Source organism: Engraulis encrasicolus, chromosome 20, assembly GCF_034702125.1.
Source record: "Engraulis encrasicolus isolate BLACKSEA-1 chromosome 20, IST_EnEncr_1.0, whole genome shotgun sequence".
Taxonomy (NCBI): domain Eukaryota; kingdom Metazoa; phylum Chordata; class Actinopteri; order Clupeiformes; family Engraulidae; genus Engraulis; species Engraulis encrasicolus.
In genome coordinates, this window is record NC_085876.1 from 21,951,272 (window position 1) to 21,968,771 (window position 17,500).

The following is a 17,500-nucleotide window of genomic DNA, read 5'->3' on the forward strand; positions in this document are numbered from 1 at the left end:
GGTTTCTGTGCAGTGGTCTCAATGATCACAACGAGATAAACATTTAACTGCCATAAACCAGGGTATAATCTGAGCGAACAGCTGTCATTGCGGTGCACAATATTTACCCATGTTCTCTGCTCGGCTTAATCATTAGTGTTTATGTTGATGATGTTGACAATTATTTGCCCCATGGCTGTTTGCTCACACTTTGCATTTTTTTGCTGTGTGCCTAGTTGATGCTAAGCCACGTTTATCCAGTGGTTTAGCTGTTGTGATCCATGCATGAATTTGTGTCTGTGTGTGTGTGTGTGTGATTGTGCATGCATGTGTGTGTATGTGCTGTATGTGTGTGTGTGTGCGCGTGCGTGCGTGCGTGCGTGCGTGCCTGCGTATGTGTGAGTGTCAGGTGTGTGTGTCAGGTGTGCGTGGCTACATGCCTGAGTGTGTGTGTCAGGTATGTGTGTGTGTCAGGTGTGTGTGTGTGTGTGTGTGTCAGGTGTGTGTGTGCTACAGTACAGGGTGACCGCTGGGTTCCTCCAGGGTGGCCGGATAATACATCATCACAAAAGGGAATGAAAGAGCCGGCAGGCAGCGGAGGGCTTAGCTTTTAAACGCTGTCACCTGGGACTGCTCCTGTACACACACACACACACACATACACACACACACACGTGCACACACGCACACACACACACATGCACGCACGCACGCACGCACACACACACACACACACACACACATGCACACATGTACACGCTCACACACACACGCACACACATACTCAGACACACACGCGCACACACACACACACATATGCACATGTACACGCACACAGGCACACGCACACAGTACAGAGAGAGAGGGAGAAAGAGAGTGTTCTCAGAAAAGTTTTCAGAACACATAATCTGTGGGGTCAGGCTGCAGGGACCCTTCCAAAGTTTATGGAACTTTTAGATCTGGATTCTTCTTATTCTCTACAACCCCATACCTCTCTCTCTCTGTCTGTCTCTATGTCTATCTCTCTCTCTCTCTCTCTCTCTCTCTCTCTCTCTCTCTCTCTCTCTCTCGCTCTGTCTCTCTCTCTCACACACACACACACACACACACACACACACACACACACACACACACACACCGCATGCACGCGCACACACACACACACACACACACACTCACACACACACACGCACGCACGCACACACATGTGCAATTCCCCTGTCTTTCACAGACAGAAACATACACAGTTTTACATATAGATCATTTTGCTTTTGTGGAAATTCTTTTGCTGCAATCCATTTTCAATCCATTTTCGCCACATCATATTTGCAGTTTCCCTGCTCTGAGGTTTTAGCAGCCACAGCGTGCACCTGCAAACGGAGCAAATGGGTTTACTAGTAGAGTTACTGTCGTAAGTGAGAGTAGAGTAGAGTTACTGACGTAAGTGAGTATACACCTCACATTTTTGCAGATTTGTGACTATATCTTTTTATAGGACAACAAGAAAGATATTTCACTTTGACACAATTAGTGACCAGGCCTGTTAACAACATCTATAACCGCTTAAATTTCTTGCTCACTCAGAAAAAAATAAAAAATACAGCCATTAATGTTTGAACATGTCCCACAAAAGTGAGTACACCTCAGATCAAAACCCGGGGAAGAAGGGGCCCGAATCGTCTCAAAATGTGTGCGTTTCGGTGTGTGCGTTTCAACCTTTCTTTGCATTGAACTTTAACATTTTGAGTCTGCACCTGGCTTAAATAGATTGTTGTGAGATTTGAAAGAAATCCTATGGAGAGTATCATGATCTGCTTCAGTAGTCACAGTGCATGTTGACATGCATGTTTCATTTAGGTGTAATTCAGATTTCCAATGTTGACGGCATTCAAGCATGCCCAAACCATGTCAGTCCCACTACCATGCTTGACTACTGAGATGATAAACTTTTCTGTAAAACTCACTTGTTTACCACCTCACATGCTTGACACCATCTAAAGCAAATTTGTTTATCTTGGTCCCTTCAGACCACACAACATGGTTCCAGTGATCCATATCCTTGGTCTGTTCATCTCTCTTGAGACGAAGATGAACAAATTTGCTTTAGATGGTGTCAATCATAGCCATCATCATAATCATAGCCAACATCACTAACAGATACGAAATGCACTGGAAATATACAGAACAACAAGTGCAGATGCAAAGCAGGGTTAGAGTTATTTTTTCTTAAAGTAAAGTCGAGTGCACTGCACACACACACATCATGTCAAGAGTCTGGCCTTGGACTAGGGCAGCTCAAGCATTACTGTAGATATCATGAAAGGCTTCTGGAAGGTTGAAAGAGATGTGCCTATTCCAGGAAGAGAAGTTCTGAAGCAGTCAAGGTTGCATTTTTTTAAATACTTTTTTGTTTGGCTACAATTGCGATACGCCTTTCAGCCTTAAAGGCCTTCTTCAGGGCGTATCAAGTGTCCTTGTATCAAGTAGCCAAATAAAAGAGTATAAAAAAATCACAACCTTGAGTGCCTCAGAACTTCTCTTCCTGGACTAAACTTGAGAGCCCCTACACTGACGAGCACCAAGGAAAAAGATGGAGACCCAGAAGCACTCCAATTATCTGCTTGTGAGAGATGTGCCTATGTCCATAATATCTGAGGGTCCTGAGCTATGCTGGGCACAAACTCATCCCCCCCTCTACCTCTCCTCTTCCTCTTTCCCTTTCTGCACTGTCCACCTCCCTCCCTCCTCTACACCCACTCATCTCCCTCTCTCCCACCTCCTCCCCTTACCCATCCCCCCCCCCCCCCACCCCATCCCCCATTCTGTGATGTTCGCCTCCCCATCCCGTGCCTCCTCTCTCCCCTTTCCCCCCCGGTTGACATGTCACCTACTTTTTTACGTGCCTCAGAAATGATTCATCTTATCTCCCCGTGGTCCCGTTTCTTCCCCCCACCCTATGCTACTGTTCCTCTAGTCCATACGGCTTGCTTGGATTTGATGCCTTCAGGGCAGTGGTAATCTGGCATACAGGGCATTTTCCCGGTGAGCCAACAGTCATCATAGGCCAGTACTGTTTGTTTTTGTTTGTTTATGTATTTTTTTATTTTTTCCCAAACAGACTGGCTCTCATTTTATATGGGCCAGCCCAGTTGACTGAGCTACTCATAATATTGGCAGGTAGGGCTGTGTAAGGCCACGTTCACACACGTCACTTCTAGTTACTAGCTTCTTGCTCGCTCGCCTACTCGCCACTCTCTCATGGAACGTTCGCTAAACGTTCCCGCGTCTTTAACTGCCAATGCACAGGGCGAGGAATCCCGAACTCTGCATTCCAACTGGTTACTCGCTCACTCGCCTCGCTTGATAAATATTTTCAACTCGGAATTCGCCCACATCGCATCGCTTGTACACTGTTCGCCTACACGTCTACTCGCCTCCTCGCCTCGCTGGAACACATAGACATTCTATTGACTTCATTCGCTGAGCGAGTAACTAGCAGCGACGTGTGTGAACGAGGCTTAAGAGGCTGGTCTAGTATGATTATAAAAATGCCCAGCCTTTTTTTATCGGACCGATGCACTCCAGCCCCAGTCTCACCACTTGGTTTGCTGCCTTGCCTTGCACATATTTAAATTGCACTAGTCTCCGCTCAGGGATGTGGACTGGCCCTGAACTTCCCCAGGGGTCAGGGGCTCTCCCTCCTGGAGAGAGAGAGAGTTCATGCAAACGCTTTATGGAGTGGGGGATAAGAACAAATAGAGGAGGAGAAGAAGTAAGAGAAGTAAGGGGTTTTTTTACCCTTCGTTTCTTCTCTCTACCTTCTCTCTCTCAGTTTCACGCTCTCTCGCTTTACTTCTCTCTCTCTCCCTCTGCCTCTCTGTCACTGTCTCTGTTTCTCTCTCTCTCTTTCTGTCTGTTTCTCTTTCTCTCTCTCTCAGTTTCTCTCTCTCTCTCCCTCTGCCTCTCTCTCTCTGCCTCTCTCTCTCTCTCTCTCTTTCTTTTCCCCTTCCTTCTGCACAAATTCTCATCGCACCCATCCAATCCCTGCTCCCCAGAGGTGAAGTGTATAGGCAATTTACTAAATGGAGCTGGGATCCAACATGATTTATTCAAAAAATGACACTGGTAATATCGTCATAACACTGTGCGCATCGCAGGAAAACGGGCGCGAGGCGAGGCACACGGCATTAAATAAATCAGAACAGCTGCTGCGGCTGCTTTTTTTGTGTGTGCATGTGTGTGCGTGTGTGTGCGTGTGTGTGTGTGTGTGTGTGTGTGTGTGTGTGTGTGTGTGTGTGTGTGTGTGTGTGTGTGTGTGTGTGTGTGTGTGCGTGTGCGCGTGTGAGTGTGCACGTGTGTGTGCATGCTTTTTTTTCATGCGGTGGCTCTCTGGGCACCAGCAGTGCAGTATGGGTAATACCACATCTGTTTTTTTTTACTGTCTGCTGTTCCATTAACTCCGCGTTTGATGGTTATTGTTCGGTGTCGCAACCCCTCCGATCCATACTTTCATATCATACCATAAGAAAGGAGGGTGCAGGGGGAAAACATTTTGAAACATCATCGTCAGCAGGACCGGATTAACTCACAGGCTAGGTATGGCTGCAGCCTAGGGGCCCCCAACCTGCCAGGGGGCCCCTGATTGGTCAAAAGTGAAATAAATTGCAGAATTGTGAAAAAAATGCAATATGGAAAAAGTCAATTGAGTACAGTTGGTAAACCTGCCATCCTCAATTCCTAGCTTGTAATTGTGACACTGCCTATGTCAGTTTGTGGTGAAATTTGGCCTCCGGGGGGGACTCACAGCAACCTTTAGCATAGGGGCCCCAGGCCATCTTAATCCGGCTATGGGACCAAGGGCACTTACTCCTTCTCAGTCTGCTGCTTCTCTCCATCTTCGTCTCGTTTGACTCTTTTTTTTCTTGCAAAGGCCTTGCAGAATTTTTTTCACGTCACTACTAATCAAGCTCGAGACCCGAGGCGAATGTAGTACTCGCACACACTGTGTTGTCGCAAATAAGATATTTCACTGCTGGCAAGCATCCGTGTGGCATGTTAGGCAACCCTCTGTGCACTCCCGAAAGCCCCCGAAGTAGCTTTCCCTTGATGAAATGTGATGGTATTTCTGCTGCATTAATAATCCACATAAAGTAATACACTTTTCTTGAAAAAGATTTCCGCTGATTGTTTTGGTCACCAGTAGGCTCTGCTGTGGCGTGTTTTTTTCCAATGTTCTCTTTCTGTTGTTGTTTCTCCTTTTGTGTGTGTGTGTGTGTGTGTGTGTGTGTGTGTGTGTGTGTGTGTGTGTGTGTGTGTGTGTGTGTGTGTCTGTGTGTGTGTGTGTGTGTGTGTGTGTGTGTGTGTGTGTGTGTGTGTGTGTGTGTGTGTGTGTGTGTGTGTGTGTCTGTGTCTGTGTGTCTGTGTCTGTGTGTGTGTGGATGGCCGTCTATGGATGAATATGTGTATTTGTGTGTGTGTGTGTGTGGGGGGGTGTTTGTGTGTGTGTGTGTGTGTGTGTGTGTGTGTGTGTGTGTGTGGGTGTTTGTGTGTGTGCGTGCGTGCGTGTGTGCGTGTGCCTGTGTGTGCCTGCATGCATGCGTGTGTCTGTGTGTGTGTGTGCATGTGTGCCTGCATGTGTGCATGCGTGTGTGTGTGTGTGTGCGTGTGTGTGTGTGTTACGTCTTGTTGCGTCTAGCTGAGTGCGGCTCGTCTGTCATCAACAACGAGGGAATTCTGCTGTCCCCAAACTACCCCATGAACTACGACAACAACCACGAGTGCATCTACAGCATCCAGGTGCAGGCTGGGAAAGGCATCAACATATCCGCCCGGACCTTCCACTTGGCTCAGGGAGACATACTCAAGGTGAAGTCTCCTTACATCCTTTCCCATACATGACAGAGTCTTTTTTGCTCAGGGGGACATACTCAAGGTGAAGCCCTGAAATAACACATAGGCCACGTTAACGTTATTTTTTAATTCCGAATTAATAATTCAGAACTAAATAGTTCCGTCGAATTGACATTGCACTTTCATTTAATCCTGAATTGTGAAGTGTTTGCATGATGTTTTCAAAGCGGAATTAAGCTTTATTCAGATTTAAACTGTGTTCATTCTGAATTAAATGTCTCATATAAACAAGGTCATAGTCTACTTGGCTCAGGGAGACATACTCAAGGTGAACCCTCCATACTTCTATTTCCATACATCACACATAGTCTACTTGGTTGATGGAGAGAGACACACTCAGGTTATTCCCATACATGACACATACTGTAGTTCACTTGGGTCATGGAGACATACTGCACATACTCAAGTTGAACTCTCCATGTGACTATTCCCCACACATGACACATAGTCTACTTCAGGGGGTTGGGGCAGGGCTTGACTGGGGGAAATAGGACCTCTGCACTTTTGGCTTAGGTTTTTTTTATTATTATTATTATTTATTATTATTATTATTATTTTTAAAACAATTCTGAAAAATGGCAGATGGCCAGTTCAGTCCTGGGGGTGGGGCTTTGCCATTCCAGCACATTATATGGAAAGGTACTTACATAAATATAGCCCATGTGCTTGATTAAATCTAAGTTTTCTAGACCCCTGCTTTAGGTAGCCATTTTAAGAATGTTGAGTAACCATATGAAAAGCTGTATGTCTTTTAAAGTCCCTGTGGACATGTTTTTTTTACATTTTATTTTAAAAGCACTTCCTGGGGACGGGCAATGGAAATTAGCCTAGGCTATGAATGCTATATGATGCTGTTCTGTTGGGCTTGTATAGCCTACAAGATGTGTATCTGTCCCTATCAAATAAACCAAACTGAACTGAAACTGAACTGAACACATACTGTAGTTCATGTTGTTCAGGGAGACATACTCAAGGTGAACCCCCCATGCGTTTATTCCCACATATATAACACATGCAGTAGTCCACTTCTGTCTTGGTGCATGGTGCAATGATTTGGCATGGCATGAAGGGGCGAGCAGAGCTACTGTTGACTACAAATGGTAGCCTACATCCTCATGTTACTCATTCACTCATTCACGAGTGGGACCAACAGTGTGTCCCAGTACACTGTGAAATGTTGCAGCCAGTTAACCCATTGATGCCTGATGTTGTGTTGCGCAACATTAGCCCTGGCGCCTGGAGCTGCATTACGCACCATTCAGACTCAGTAGATTTGAGACAACTTTATTAAAAATCTCTGTTTGTTTGAGATGAATGATGTGTAAGCTGTGGGATTTTCCTTTTACTTCTATTCTCCCCCGAGTTACCCACCTTTATGTTACCACTTTATATGCACCAAAAAAAAAGAGATGAATGAACACATTGTAATGAAAGATAAGGGTCTCAGCGTTTAAATGCAACTTATGTGCATATTTTTGTGCTGTTGGGTTTTATAGGCTTAGGGCAGCTTTTCTTAAAAGGGGCTCAGGCATTCCGCACCCTTTTTTGCAGGTGTCTTGGGCGTCAATGGGTTAAACGTCAAAAAGTATGTTGCCCTGCTGCCTTAAGTTTGTAAGTTACGTAACTCAACTCGAGACTCTCAAGAGACAGTGCAACTCTTTCTGCTTTACATTATCAAAGTAATAGTCATTGCAACAGTAGTACAACACAGTAGCAAAGTATTTATATAGGCTACATCCAGCTCATAGATACTAGAAACTAGCCTAAGGCTAAATATGGTACAGTGCATGGAATGGAAACATTTATGTTTTAATTGTACATGGTTAATAGATAGACTGTTAGCGGGGAAAGACTGTTCTATGCGGATGACCTTATGGAAAAGGTCTATTTTGTTTGAATAGAATGTGAAACCTGGCAGTCTAAAAGCAAAGTCGACAGCCTATTATTAGCAGACAGACAACGACTGTTGTACGGTATGTACATGACCTCAATGAAAAGGTCTTCTTCAGCTGGATAGAATTTGAAAGTGGGCAGATAATAGTGGCACTTAACAGGCCCCTAATGCAGTAATAATCATCATTGTAGTCAGGCTTAAATCACTGTTTGAGAGACAGTAGCTTGGCGCTAGCTACAGTAGCGTGGGCTAGTAAGGGTACTTATGGCAGGCGTGTTTTTTTATGATTACAGCCCTTTGTCTTTATGCCTGAGTCATATCGCTGAATCAGACCGCTAAAATTAAGAGCAGCGATGAAGCCATCCACCTACTTACAGTATGGCCAGCTTGTTCATGTGCGTGCAGCTCACCCGAGTTGAGCTGTGATTTGGAGAGAGACAACTGCATTATCTCTAGTGTTCAGACATGGCTGGATTAGCCATAAGGCATACAGAGCATTTGCCCAGTGTCTGTTGATGATTTTGCCCCGGTCCACCCCTCAATATAGTGGTATCAGTCCTCTTGCCGCTACAGCTGATCTGTCCAAGTCTGATCTGTCCAAAGCTCCAGGTCCAGCCCTGTGTCCAGACCACACTCCACTAGGACAATGGGTTGATCTCTCAGACACAAGTAGACCCAATTTTACACCTACTGTATGAGAGGTTAGTGGCAAGGTTAGGTAAAAAAGTGTTACATGCATTCATATGGCGGTGATTGATGGAAATTGTGTGTGTTTGTGTGTATTTGTTTGTGTGTGCGTGCCTGCGTGTCTGTGTATGTGTGTGTGTGTGTGTATGTGCATGCGTGCGAGCTTACATGTGTGTGCGTGCGTGCGTGCGTACATGTGTGTGTGTGCATGCCTATGTGTGTGTGTGTGTGTGTATGTGCGTGTGTGCATGCGTACATGTGTGTGTGTGTGTGCATGTCTGTGTGTGTGTGTGTGTGTGTGCATGCATGCGTGCGTACATGTGTGTGTGTGCGAGTGCTTGCGTGCGTGCGTACATGTGTGTGTGTGTGCATGCCTGTGTGTGTGTGTGTGTGTGTGTGTGTGTGTGTGTGTGTGTGTGTGTGTGTGTGTGTGTGTGTGTGTATGTGCGTGCGTGCATGTGTACATGTGTGTGTGTGCATGTCTGTGTGTGTGTGTGTGTGTGTGTGTGTTTCTTTGTGTGTTTCTTTGTGCCTCTCCTACCCCCTCCTACAGATCTACGATGGGAAGGACAACACGGCCCATGTGCTGGGGGCATTCACCGGGTCGGCCATGCTGGGCCTCACCCTCATCAGCACCTCCAACCACCTGTGGCTCGAGTTCTTCTCCGACGCTGACGTGACGGGAGAGGGCTTCAAGCTCGTCTACTCCAGTAAGTCAATCAGCCCACCAGCCGACCGATTACAGACACACAGTGATACACAGGCACCAGATATGAACACATACAAAGACACAAATACACAAATACTACTTACATGTGCACTACAGTATTTTCACAACGCCGACGTGACGGGAGAGGGCTTCAAGCTTGTCTACTCCAATAAGTCAATCAGCTGAGCCGTCCAGCCGACCACAGACACACAGTGGTACACAGGCACCCGATATGAACACATACACAGGCACACAGTGATACACAGGCACCCAATATGAACACATACACAGGCACACATACACAAATACTACATACATGTGCACTGTAGTATTTTCACGAAGTGACGGGAGAGGGCTTCAAGCTCGTCTACTCCAGTATGTCAATCAGCCGAGCCAACCAGCTGAGCACAGACACACAATGATACACACACAGGCACCCAATATGAACACATACACAGGAACACATACACAAATGCACAAATGCATAAAGTCACACATACTACATACATGTGCTCTTCAAGCTCGTCTACTCCAGTAAGTCAATAAGCTAACCAGCCGACCAGCCGAACACACAGACACAGTGATACACAGGCACCCACTATGAACACATACACAGCCACAAATACACAAATACTACATACATGTGGACTATAGTATTTTCATGACACTGACGTGACGGGAGAGGGCTTCAAAGTCGTCTACTCCAGTAAGCCAATCAGCCGACCGCACAACCACAGACACACAGTGATACGCAGGCACCCAATATGAACACATACACAGGCACACATACACAAATGTACAAATGCATAAACTCACGCATACTGCATATAGTACATATGCTTTTAATTATTTTCACAACATGACGTGACGGGAGAGGGCTTCAAGCTTAAACATGTACGTACAGACACATGTACGTTATGTACAACGCACATACAGATACACACGCATGCATGCACACATCTGAAAAGCTGCTGTATGCATCCTTCTACTGCCAGAGAAAAAGTACAAAGGCAAGCAGCACAATAGACTTTTTGCAACTGATCGATCAGCAGAAACTTTGGACTTCTTCAAATATGCCATTGTTTGTTTAGAACTCTTGTGTGTCTCATTTCCTTAAACCCCGAACTTAAAATCTTTGTGTGAAAAATGCTCTCTCCAAGCTTTGGCACAATGAGAGAGAGAAAAGTTTTTTTGGAGAGGGGGGGTAGAGGGAAAAGTTTAGGAAACAAAAGTGCAATTGAAGGTAATAAAGCTTAGCCAGATCAGCAGGATTAGAGACCTGTGAAGAGAATGGGGAGAGAGCAGAGAGCGGAGAGTTGCTGGCAATCCGAGGAGAGATGTGGGATGCATGAGACCCAACAGCCATTCCACTTCCCAAAGAGCTATTGAAGGAAGGGAGGAAGGAAGGAAGGAAGGAAATAAACCTAGAGACCAGGAAAACGAAAAAGAAAACAAAAAGAAAATAAAGCAGAAGAAAGAAAGAAAGAAAGAAAGAAAGAAAGAAAGAAAGAATGAAAGAATGAATGAATGAATGAATGAATGAAAGAAAGAAAGAAAGAAAGAAAGAAAGAAAGAAAGAAAGAAAGAAAGAAAGAAAGAAAGAACAGGTTAACCTCCTCAGAGGCTATCTCATTTGAAATCTACTTAAAGCCGCAGTCTGTCTGTCTGTCTGTCTGTCTGTGTGCGATTTCATTTCATCTCCTGGATTAGCTATTTGATTGCATAATAAAGGTCAGTATGAGATGCTGAGGAGGGAGACACCAACGGGGAGACTCACACAGCCATTGTAATTTCACTACTAAACATAGACTTGGGAAGTGCCGAGGGAGTGTGTGTGTGTGTGTGTGTGTGTGTGTGTGTGTGTGTGTGTGTGTGTGTCTGAGAGTGTGCGTGTGTGAACGTTTGTGTTGTGCGTTGATGTGTGTGTGTGTATAAGTGTGCATGTGTGTGTGTGTGTGTGTGTGTGTGTGTGTGTGTGTGTGTGTGTGTGTGTGTGTGTGTGTGTGTTGTGTGTGTGTGTGTGTGTGTGTGTGTGTGTGTGTGTGTGTGTGTGTGTGTGAGTGAGTGTGTGTGTGTGTGTGTGTGTGTTTGTGTGTGGAGTGGGCTAGGGAGAAGGGAATGTTAATAGATTAGAACAGCCATACCTTTTTCTCCTCTTCTTTTTGCAAGCCTGGCTCCTTGTAGAGAAAACGCCAGGAGACAATGACCTGTAATCAAGCTGCAATCATCACGGGGTGGCAGGATGTAATTCGCAGGAGGCCCGGACCCTGTGTGATGTGCTTGCTCAGCTCTCGACTGGAACTCACCTGCCATCATTACCAGGGCCGGATTAAAATGACCCGGGGCCCCTAGGCTAAGCTACAGGTTGCTGTGGGCCCCCCTGGAAGGCAAATTTCGTGACAAACGTGTCATAATGACGAGCTAGGAATTTTGGATAGCGCATGTCCGCCAACTATGGAGAGGAGTATTAATTCGATTTAAAACTGACATGACAGATTAACTTTATCAATACCGCATCATGACATAATTCTGCACTTTTTTCACTTTTGGCCAATCGAGACCCCCCCTTACAGGTGGGGGTCCCCTAGGCTGCAACCATTATCTAAACCTGTGCGTTAATTCGGCCCTGATCATTGCTATTGGGAGTGTGTGTGTGTGTGTGTGTGTGTGTGTGTGTGTGTGTGTGTGTGTGTGTGTGTGTGTGTGTGTGTGTGTGTGTGTGTGTGTGTGTGTGTGTGTGTGTGTGTGTGTGTGTGTGTGTGTGTGTGTTTGGGGGGGGGTCTTCTTGGCAGGGCAGGGGGTTCTAGAGCTACAGTCGAGGAGTAATACTGAGGACTCGCTGTTTGTTAACAACGCACGGCCGGGATTAATGCATGATGCCTTGCGGTGGTTGCATGCATTCCTTATAACGCCATGTCCTTGAGACTGCGTTTTGTCGGCCGCCTAGACATTAATTGGTTTACCTTTTCTTCTCGGTGACGCAATCCCCGATGTCTGGAGGCGATATCTTTCAACATGGTTAAGTAGTCTTCAGAGGCAAAGCTTAAAATATCAATTTAAATTCAATTTACTATCTCAGTGTATATTTCCAAAGTTCATGTCATGGCACAATAGTTTGTTCCACTGTACTTATTCTTTACTGTACCATCTCTGGGGTGCATTTCTGGAAAGCTTAGTTGTTAGCAGTTAGAACTTCGGTAGTTGCCAATGGAAAATTGCGCTTTCCAGAAATGCACCCCTGTTTTGGTGATTTAGGTGATTAAAGGACTATTGATGGCTGATGATGAGGATGAGGATGAGGATGATGATGATGATGATGATGATGATGATGAGGATGAGGATGATGAGTATGATGATGAGGAGGAGGAGGAGTGTAATTATGATAATGATGATGATGATTATGGTGATGAAGAGGGTGATGAGGATGATAATGATGATGATGTTTAATGCTTGGGAGTGTCATTTAGACAGTCTGAGGCGTGTATAGGGCCATGTTAACCAAACACTTAATCCAAATCATCTCTTGGCCTGCTGAGCAAGGGTTCTGTCCCTGTTTTGGCAGCACAGTGGGACATTAAAGTCAAATTGTCAGTGGCGATAATGATCAGCCCAATGCCAAACTTTCACATCTCTAATGACAACCCACAGACAAAGAGGCGGTGTGTGTGTGTGTGTGTGTGTGTGTGTGTGTGTGTGTGTGTGTGTGTGTGTGTGTGTGTGTGTGTGTGTGTGTGTGTGTGTGTGTGTGTGTGTGTGTGTGTGTGCGCGCGTGTTTGTGATTGTCGGGGTAATGGCACACTGCTAAGTGTTGTGGGCTATTCAACTGGTTGTCTGTTTCGGTCTTCAGCTATTATTATTATTAATGTCTCACTGCAGCTCTCCGCTCCAATGTCTTATGCCCATATTTGTATTAAATATAAGATCTTTATTTTAAAAATGTGCCCCTTTCTCACTCATCTATTAACCTTGGCTTCACCCTTTCATCCACCTCACCTCATCCAACCACACCTGACGTCATATCTCATCTCCTCTCATCCACCTCACCAAACCACACCTGACGTCATATCTATCTCCTCCCTAAACCTGCCTGAAACACACTACCTGACCACACCCACCCAAGCTCATCAAACCAGATCTGTCTCATTTTCCTCCCTTACCGTACTCACCGCCAGGGCTCTAAATGAACCTTTTCATCACCAGCCAAAATGGCTAATAGATGTTAACCTTACTAGCCAACTTCAGAGAGGAAGATACCGCACACTCTTGTCCATTGTGCTGAATTTTATTTACAGAAACAAGTTTGAGAAAGGCCACACTGGCCAAAAAAAACCTGTAAATAAAATTCAGCGGTATCTTCCTCTCTGAAAGTGAACTTGCACCCGCTACCTGCACCTCTTCCAAATCTTACTAGCCAAACACACATACTCCCTAATGAGTCAAACGTTCCTCTCCGACCAACTCCAAATTCCACTCCACCCCAAACTCACCTAACTTTCCTCCCTAACCCACTGCAATCCACTCTGACCCACCCTTCCCCACCCGAAGACACACCTGATCTCTTCCCTCCCTAACCTATGCCACACTGCCATACTTTACTCTACCACACCAAACTTTACTTCCCCTAACCCATACCTATTTAATTTTCCTCCTTACCCAAACACATCTGTTCCCTTCTCTCCCTACCCTAGCCCACACCAACCCAACCGCCATACTCTGCACTACACTAGTAATAAAGTTACTCTACTACTCTACTACAACACACTCCATTTCACCAACTAGCCACCACAGTCCTCTCTAACTCATCCTACCTTACCCCTATCCCTATATTCCCCTACTCCTACACTCCATCTTACCCCCAAACCCACACTTATTCCACTGCAGGTATCAAGCTGTGATCACTTGCAGGAGGAGAGAAGTGCCTTACACTCTCGAGTTGTATAAACAAGTTTTTAATGTGACAACGTTTCGGCCTGTCGGCCTTCCTCAGGTCACGTGTGAAATAACAGGTAGTACCTTGCCTTTTAAAGGGGAAGTTCAATTGCTCTTACCTGACACATAATTATGTTACAAACAGGTGTTTGGTTGGTTACAATGAAGGATTGGACACAATGCTTTCACATAACACTCAACAAAAGTTTTATCACTCATGGTGATACATCCTTAGTACTACATGCTGTTATTTATTTATTTATTTTTTTTACAAAAGACTAAAACAACACCAAGCTGTGATCACCCCGTGATGAGATACACCCATTCCTTTGCTCACAGTACTACGTAGCACTGACTGACAATGGCTTCAGGACGTGTCTGCATGTGGAGTGGACATGGTGGCATTTGATGAATAAATAATGAGAGTCGACTCAGCTCATGAGCGAGTGTGGATGTTTTTCTCCTCTTTCTCTCTAGGCTTCGAGTTGTCCCACTGCGAGGACCCCGGCGTGCCCCAGTTTGGCTACAAGGTGAACGACCAGGGCCACTTCTCCGGCAGCACCATCACCTACAAGTGTAACCCCGGCTACACTCTGCATGGCAGCAGCGTGCTCAAGTGCATGACGGGCGAGCGACGCACCTGGGACAACCCCCTGCCTTCCTGCATCGGTGAGTGGCACACGCACACACACCACGCAAACGCACACATACTGTATGCACATATACGTACATACTGTAAGTATAAACACACGCACGCACGTACACACGCACGTACACACGCACGTACACACGCACGTACACACACACACACACACACACACACACACACACACACACACACACACACACACACACACACACACATATACACACACACACACACACACACACACCCTGCCTTCCTGCAGTGGTTATTGGCCATCACATAGACACACTCACCCACGCAAACGCACACATATGTACACACACACAAGCACGCACACACACACACACACACTCACACACACACACACACACACACACACACACACACACACACACACACACACACACACTCACACTCAAACTCACACCCACCTGGGACAACCCCCTGTCTTCCTGTATCGGTTAGTGGCAATCTCACACACACACACACACCACGCAAACGCACACATATGCACACACAGACAGACCTTGTTTTTGAAATCCAATATCTGTCTTAAATATGTGAGTGTGCTTTACATTGAAATTACAGATACATTGGTAGCCAAATAGTAGAGTTTAACCTGGAGAGAGATTAATCTGAGAGAATACTGGAAGAAGAGGATTTAATAAAAAATACCTTTGGGTTCATACTGCAGTAAAGTCTAAACCCCGCCTCCCATTGTGAGGTAATCAGGGGTTGGTTACACGCCATTGGTCGCTATCCATTTGTCATAATTAGTGGAGCTGCAGTATTGGTCCTGGCCTTTTGCCTCGCGCTCCGCTCGTCTCTACAGCAATGCAGTGCTAGAAGAAGAGCAGGTACCTGTAGAGCCAGGGCCGCAACCAGACATTTTCAAATACCGAGGTCAAATACTGTGTGCTGTAGTGCATACTGTACATTTACAATGCTTCAAACATTTCAGTCAAACTCTTAAGTTTGCTTTCATTAATCGCTGCCTTGAGGAAAAATGGGGGTGGCGTATACAGACTGAATTTATCATTGTTAATCATATATCCATTTTCATCATACGAAGAGTTCAGATGCAAAACCCCCTAACTCCATTTCTGAAGACCTGCACTTCTATATTTTTAGAGAACCCTGTTGTTGGTTTGATTTACATTCATGTACTTGATAATACATATACATAGTTATATTACATAAATAAAATAAAAAAATATGCAATTTTGATAGCTTTGTATTATATAAAAAAATTCTGAAAAGGCACTTAGGGGGTTTTGCATCTGAACTCTTCCTAGATACATTTTACATTACTGAAAAAGATATAGAGGACATGACCTCTGTGTCCTCAATGGTAGTAATGGCCATGGGTAGAGCGCTGCTAGTATTCCTCAAAAAACAACTGGTGCTGAGTGGTGAGTGTATGTACTGTAGGTCTATCTAGATAAGATGTCAATTTCAACTAGATAGACCTACTACATATGCACCATCCCTGACTTTTTAAATCAACTGAAGGGCCAGACCCAAGGATTATTTCCTCCCTTTTTGTGGAGCACTGCAGTGCTATTCACCATCCATTGATATGCCGCTGCAAGAGGGGACTCCGCCAATGCATCTTGATAACAGCCTAATCCCACGGTTTTAATTCGACATTACGCAGAGTTCATGAAAAAAAACTTTGCAGACGCTGCTTAGCGACGCTCTGCAAAATGTCGGTGAATGAAGGGCTATCACTTCATCGTCCTCCTCTTCATCCTCCCCAAGCAAATATATTTTGTTTTTTTTTATCTTGTTTTTCTCCTTCTCCGCTTTCCTCTCTCTTTCTCAACAGTCTTGATATTAAAGATTCAGTACAAAGGGCTCGTGATGTGGAATCCACACTGTAAAAATCCATACTCTGAAGAAGCTTATAAAATACTGCTGAGTGGAGGAGCAATGGAACAAGGGGTGGCATGAGAAAATAAGAGGGAGTGAAGCAGGGAAGGAGAGAGAGGAAAGGAAGATAGAAAAGGAGGAGAGAAAAAGGACGAGAAAATGATCATTGACTCCTCCTACAGAGAATCCACATATGCTCATTGTGCAAAGACAGCACTGGCACCGCTGCTTGTTTTATGCGGTGGGAACCTGATTAGAGGGAATTGGCCCAGTAATGGCTTCATATCGAGACTGCTCTTCCCTGACCTCCTCACAGCACAGCAGACGTCTCCATGGCCCACATCACACCTAACGAGAGCCGATCAACCGCTGAGTTAGCCTCCCCAGCCCACTCTCTCCGTGCTCCCCCAGCCTTACACCCCTTAATACCCGTATCGACAGGCACTTACTCACTTACTATCTGCCACTCTCCCTACCAGTGGTAGCCAGGCCGTGCCCTCCTACTGACGCAATGCATTCAGCGTTGCTTCTAGTCAGGTCAAGAGCAATGCAATGTCGTTTCTGAGCTCCTGAAAAATCAGGAACTCCTCCCACTTTGTCAGGAAGCATACAACCATCTGCAAATCAAGCAGGCAGGTCAATGTCGTTTGGGAAATGTTAATTGTTATGCTCTTGGGTCAGACCAAGTCTCAAAGAGATTTGAAAGTCGATGATAATCAGGCTATGCCAGTGGCAGAGCTATTACACACAGGGTGCCCTAGGGCAAAACACTGATAGTGGACCCCATACAGTACCCCATACTGGCTGCCAAGGTCATAATAGGACCCCCACCACCAGCAATGGAGGGCTGGTGGTTACGGGGCAAATACCCTGC

General features: G+C 45.5%; 1 protein-coding gene across 1 annotated transcript in view; it reads left to right on the plus strand.

The window, feature by feature from the left end:
* Positions 1–17,500, plus strand: part of csmd3b (CUB and Sushi multiple domains 3b) — an 810,903-nt gene that overhangs the window by 466,624 nt on the left and 326,779 nt on the right. Inside the window, exons 23-25 of the mRNA XM_063186185.1 lie at positions 5,675–5,844; positions 9,024–9,180; positions 14,586–14,777. Coding sequence (XP_063042255.1) covers positions 5,675–5,844; positions 9,024–9,180; positions 14,586–14,777 — 519 coding nt within the window. The remainder of the gene's footprint in view (positions 1–5,674; positions 5,845–9,023; positions 9,181–14,585; positions 14,778–17,500) is intronic.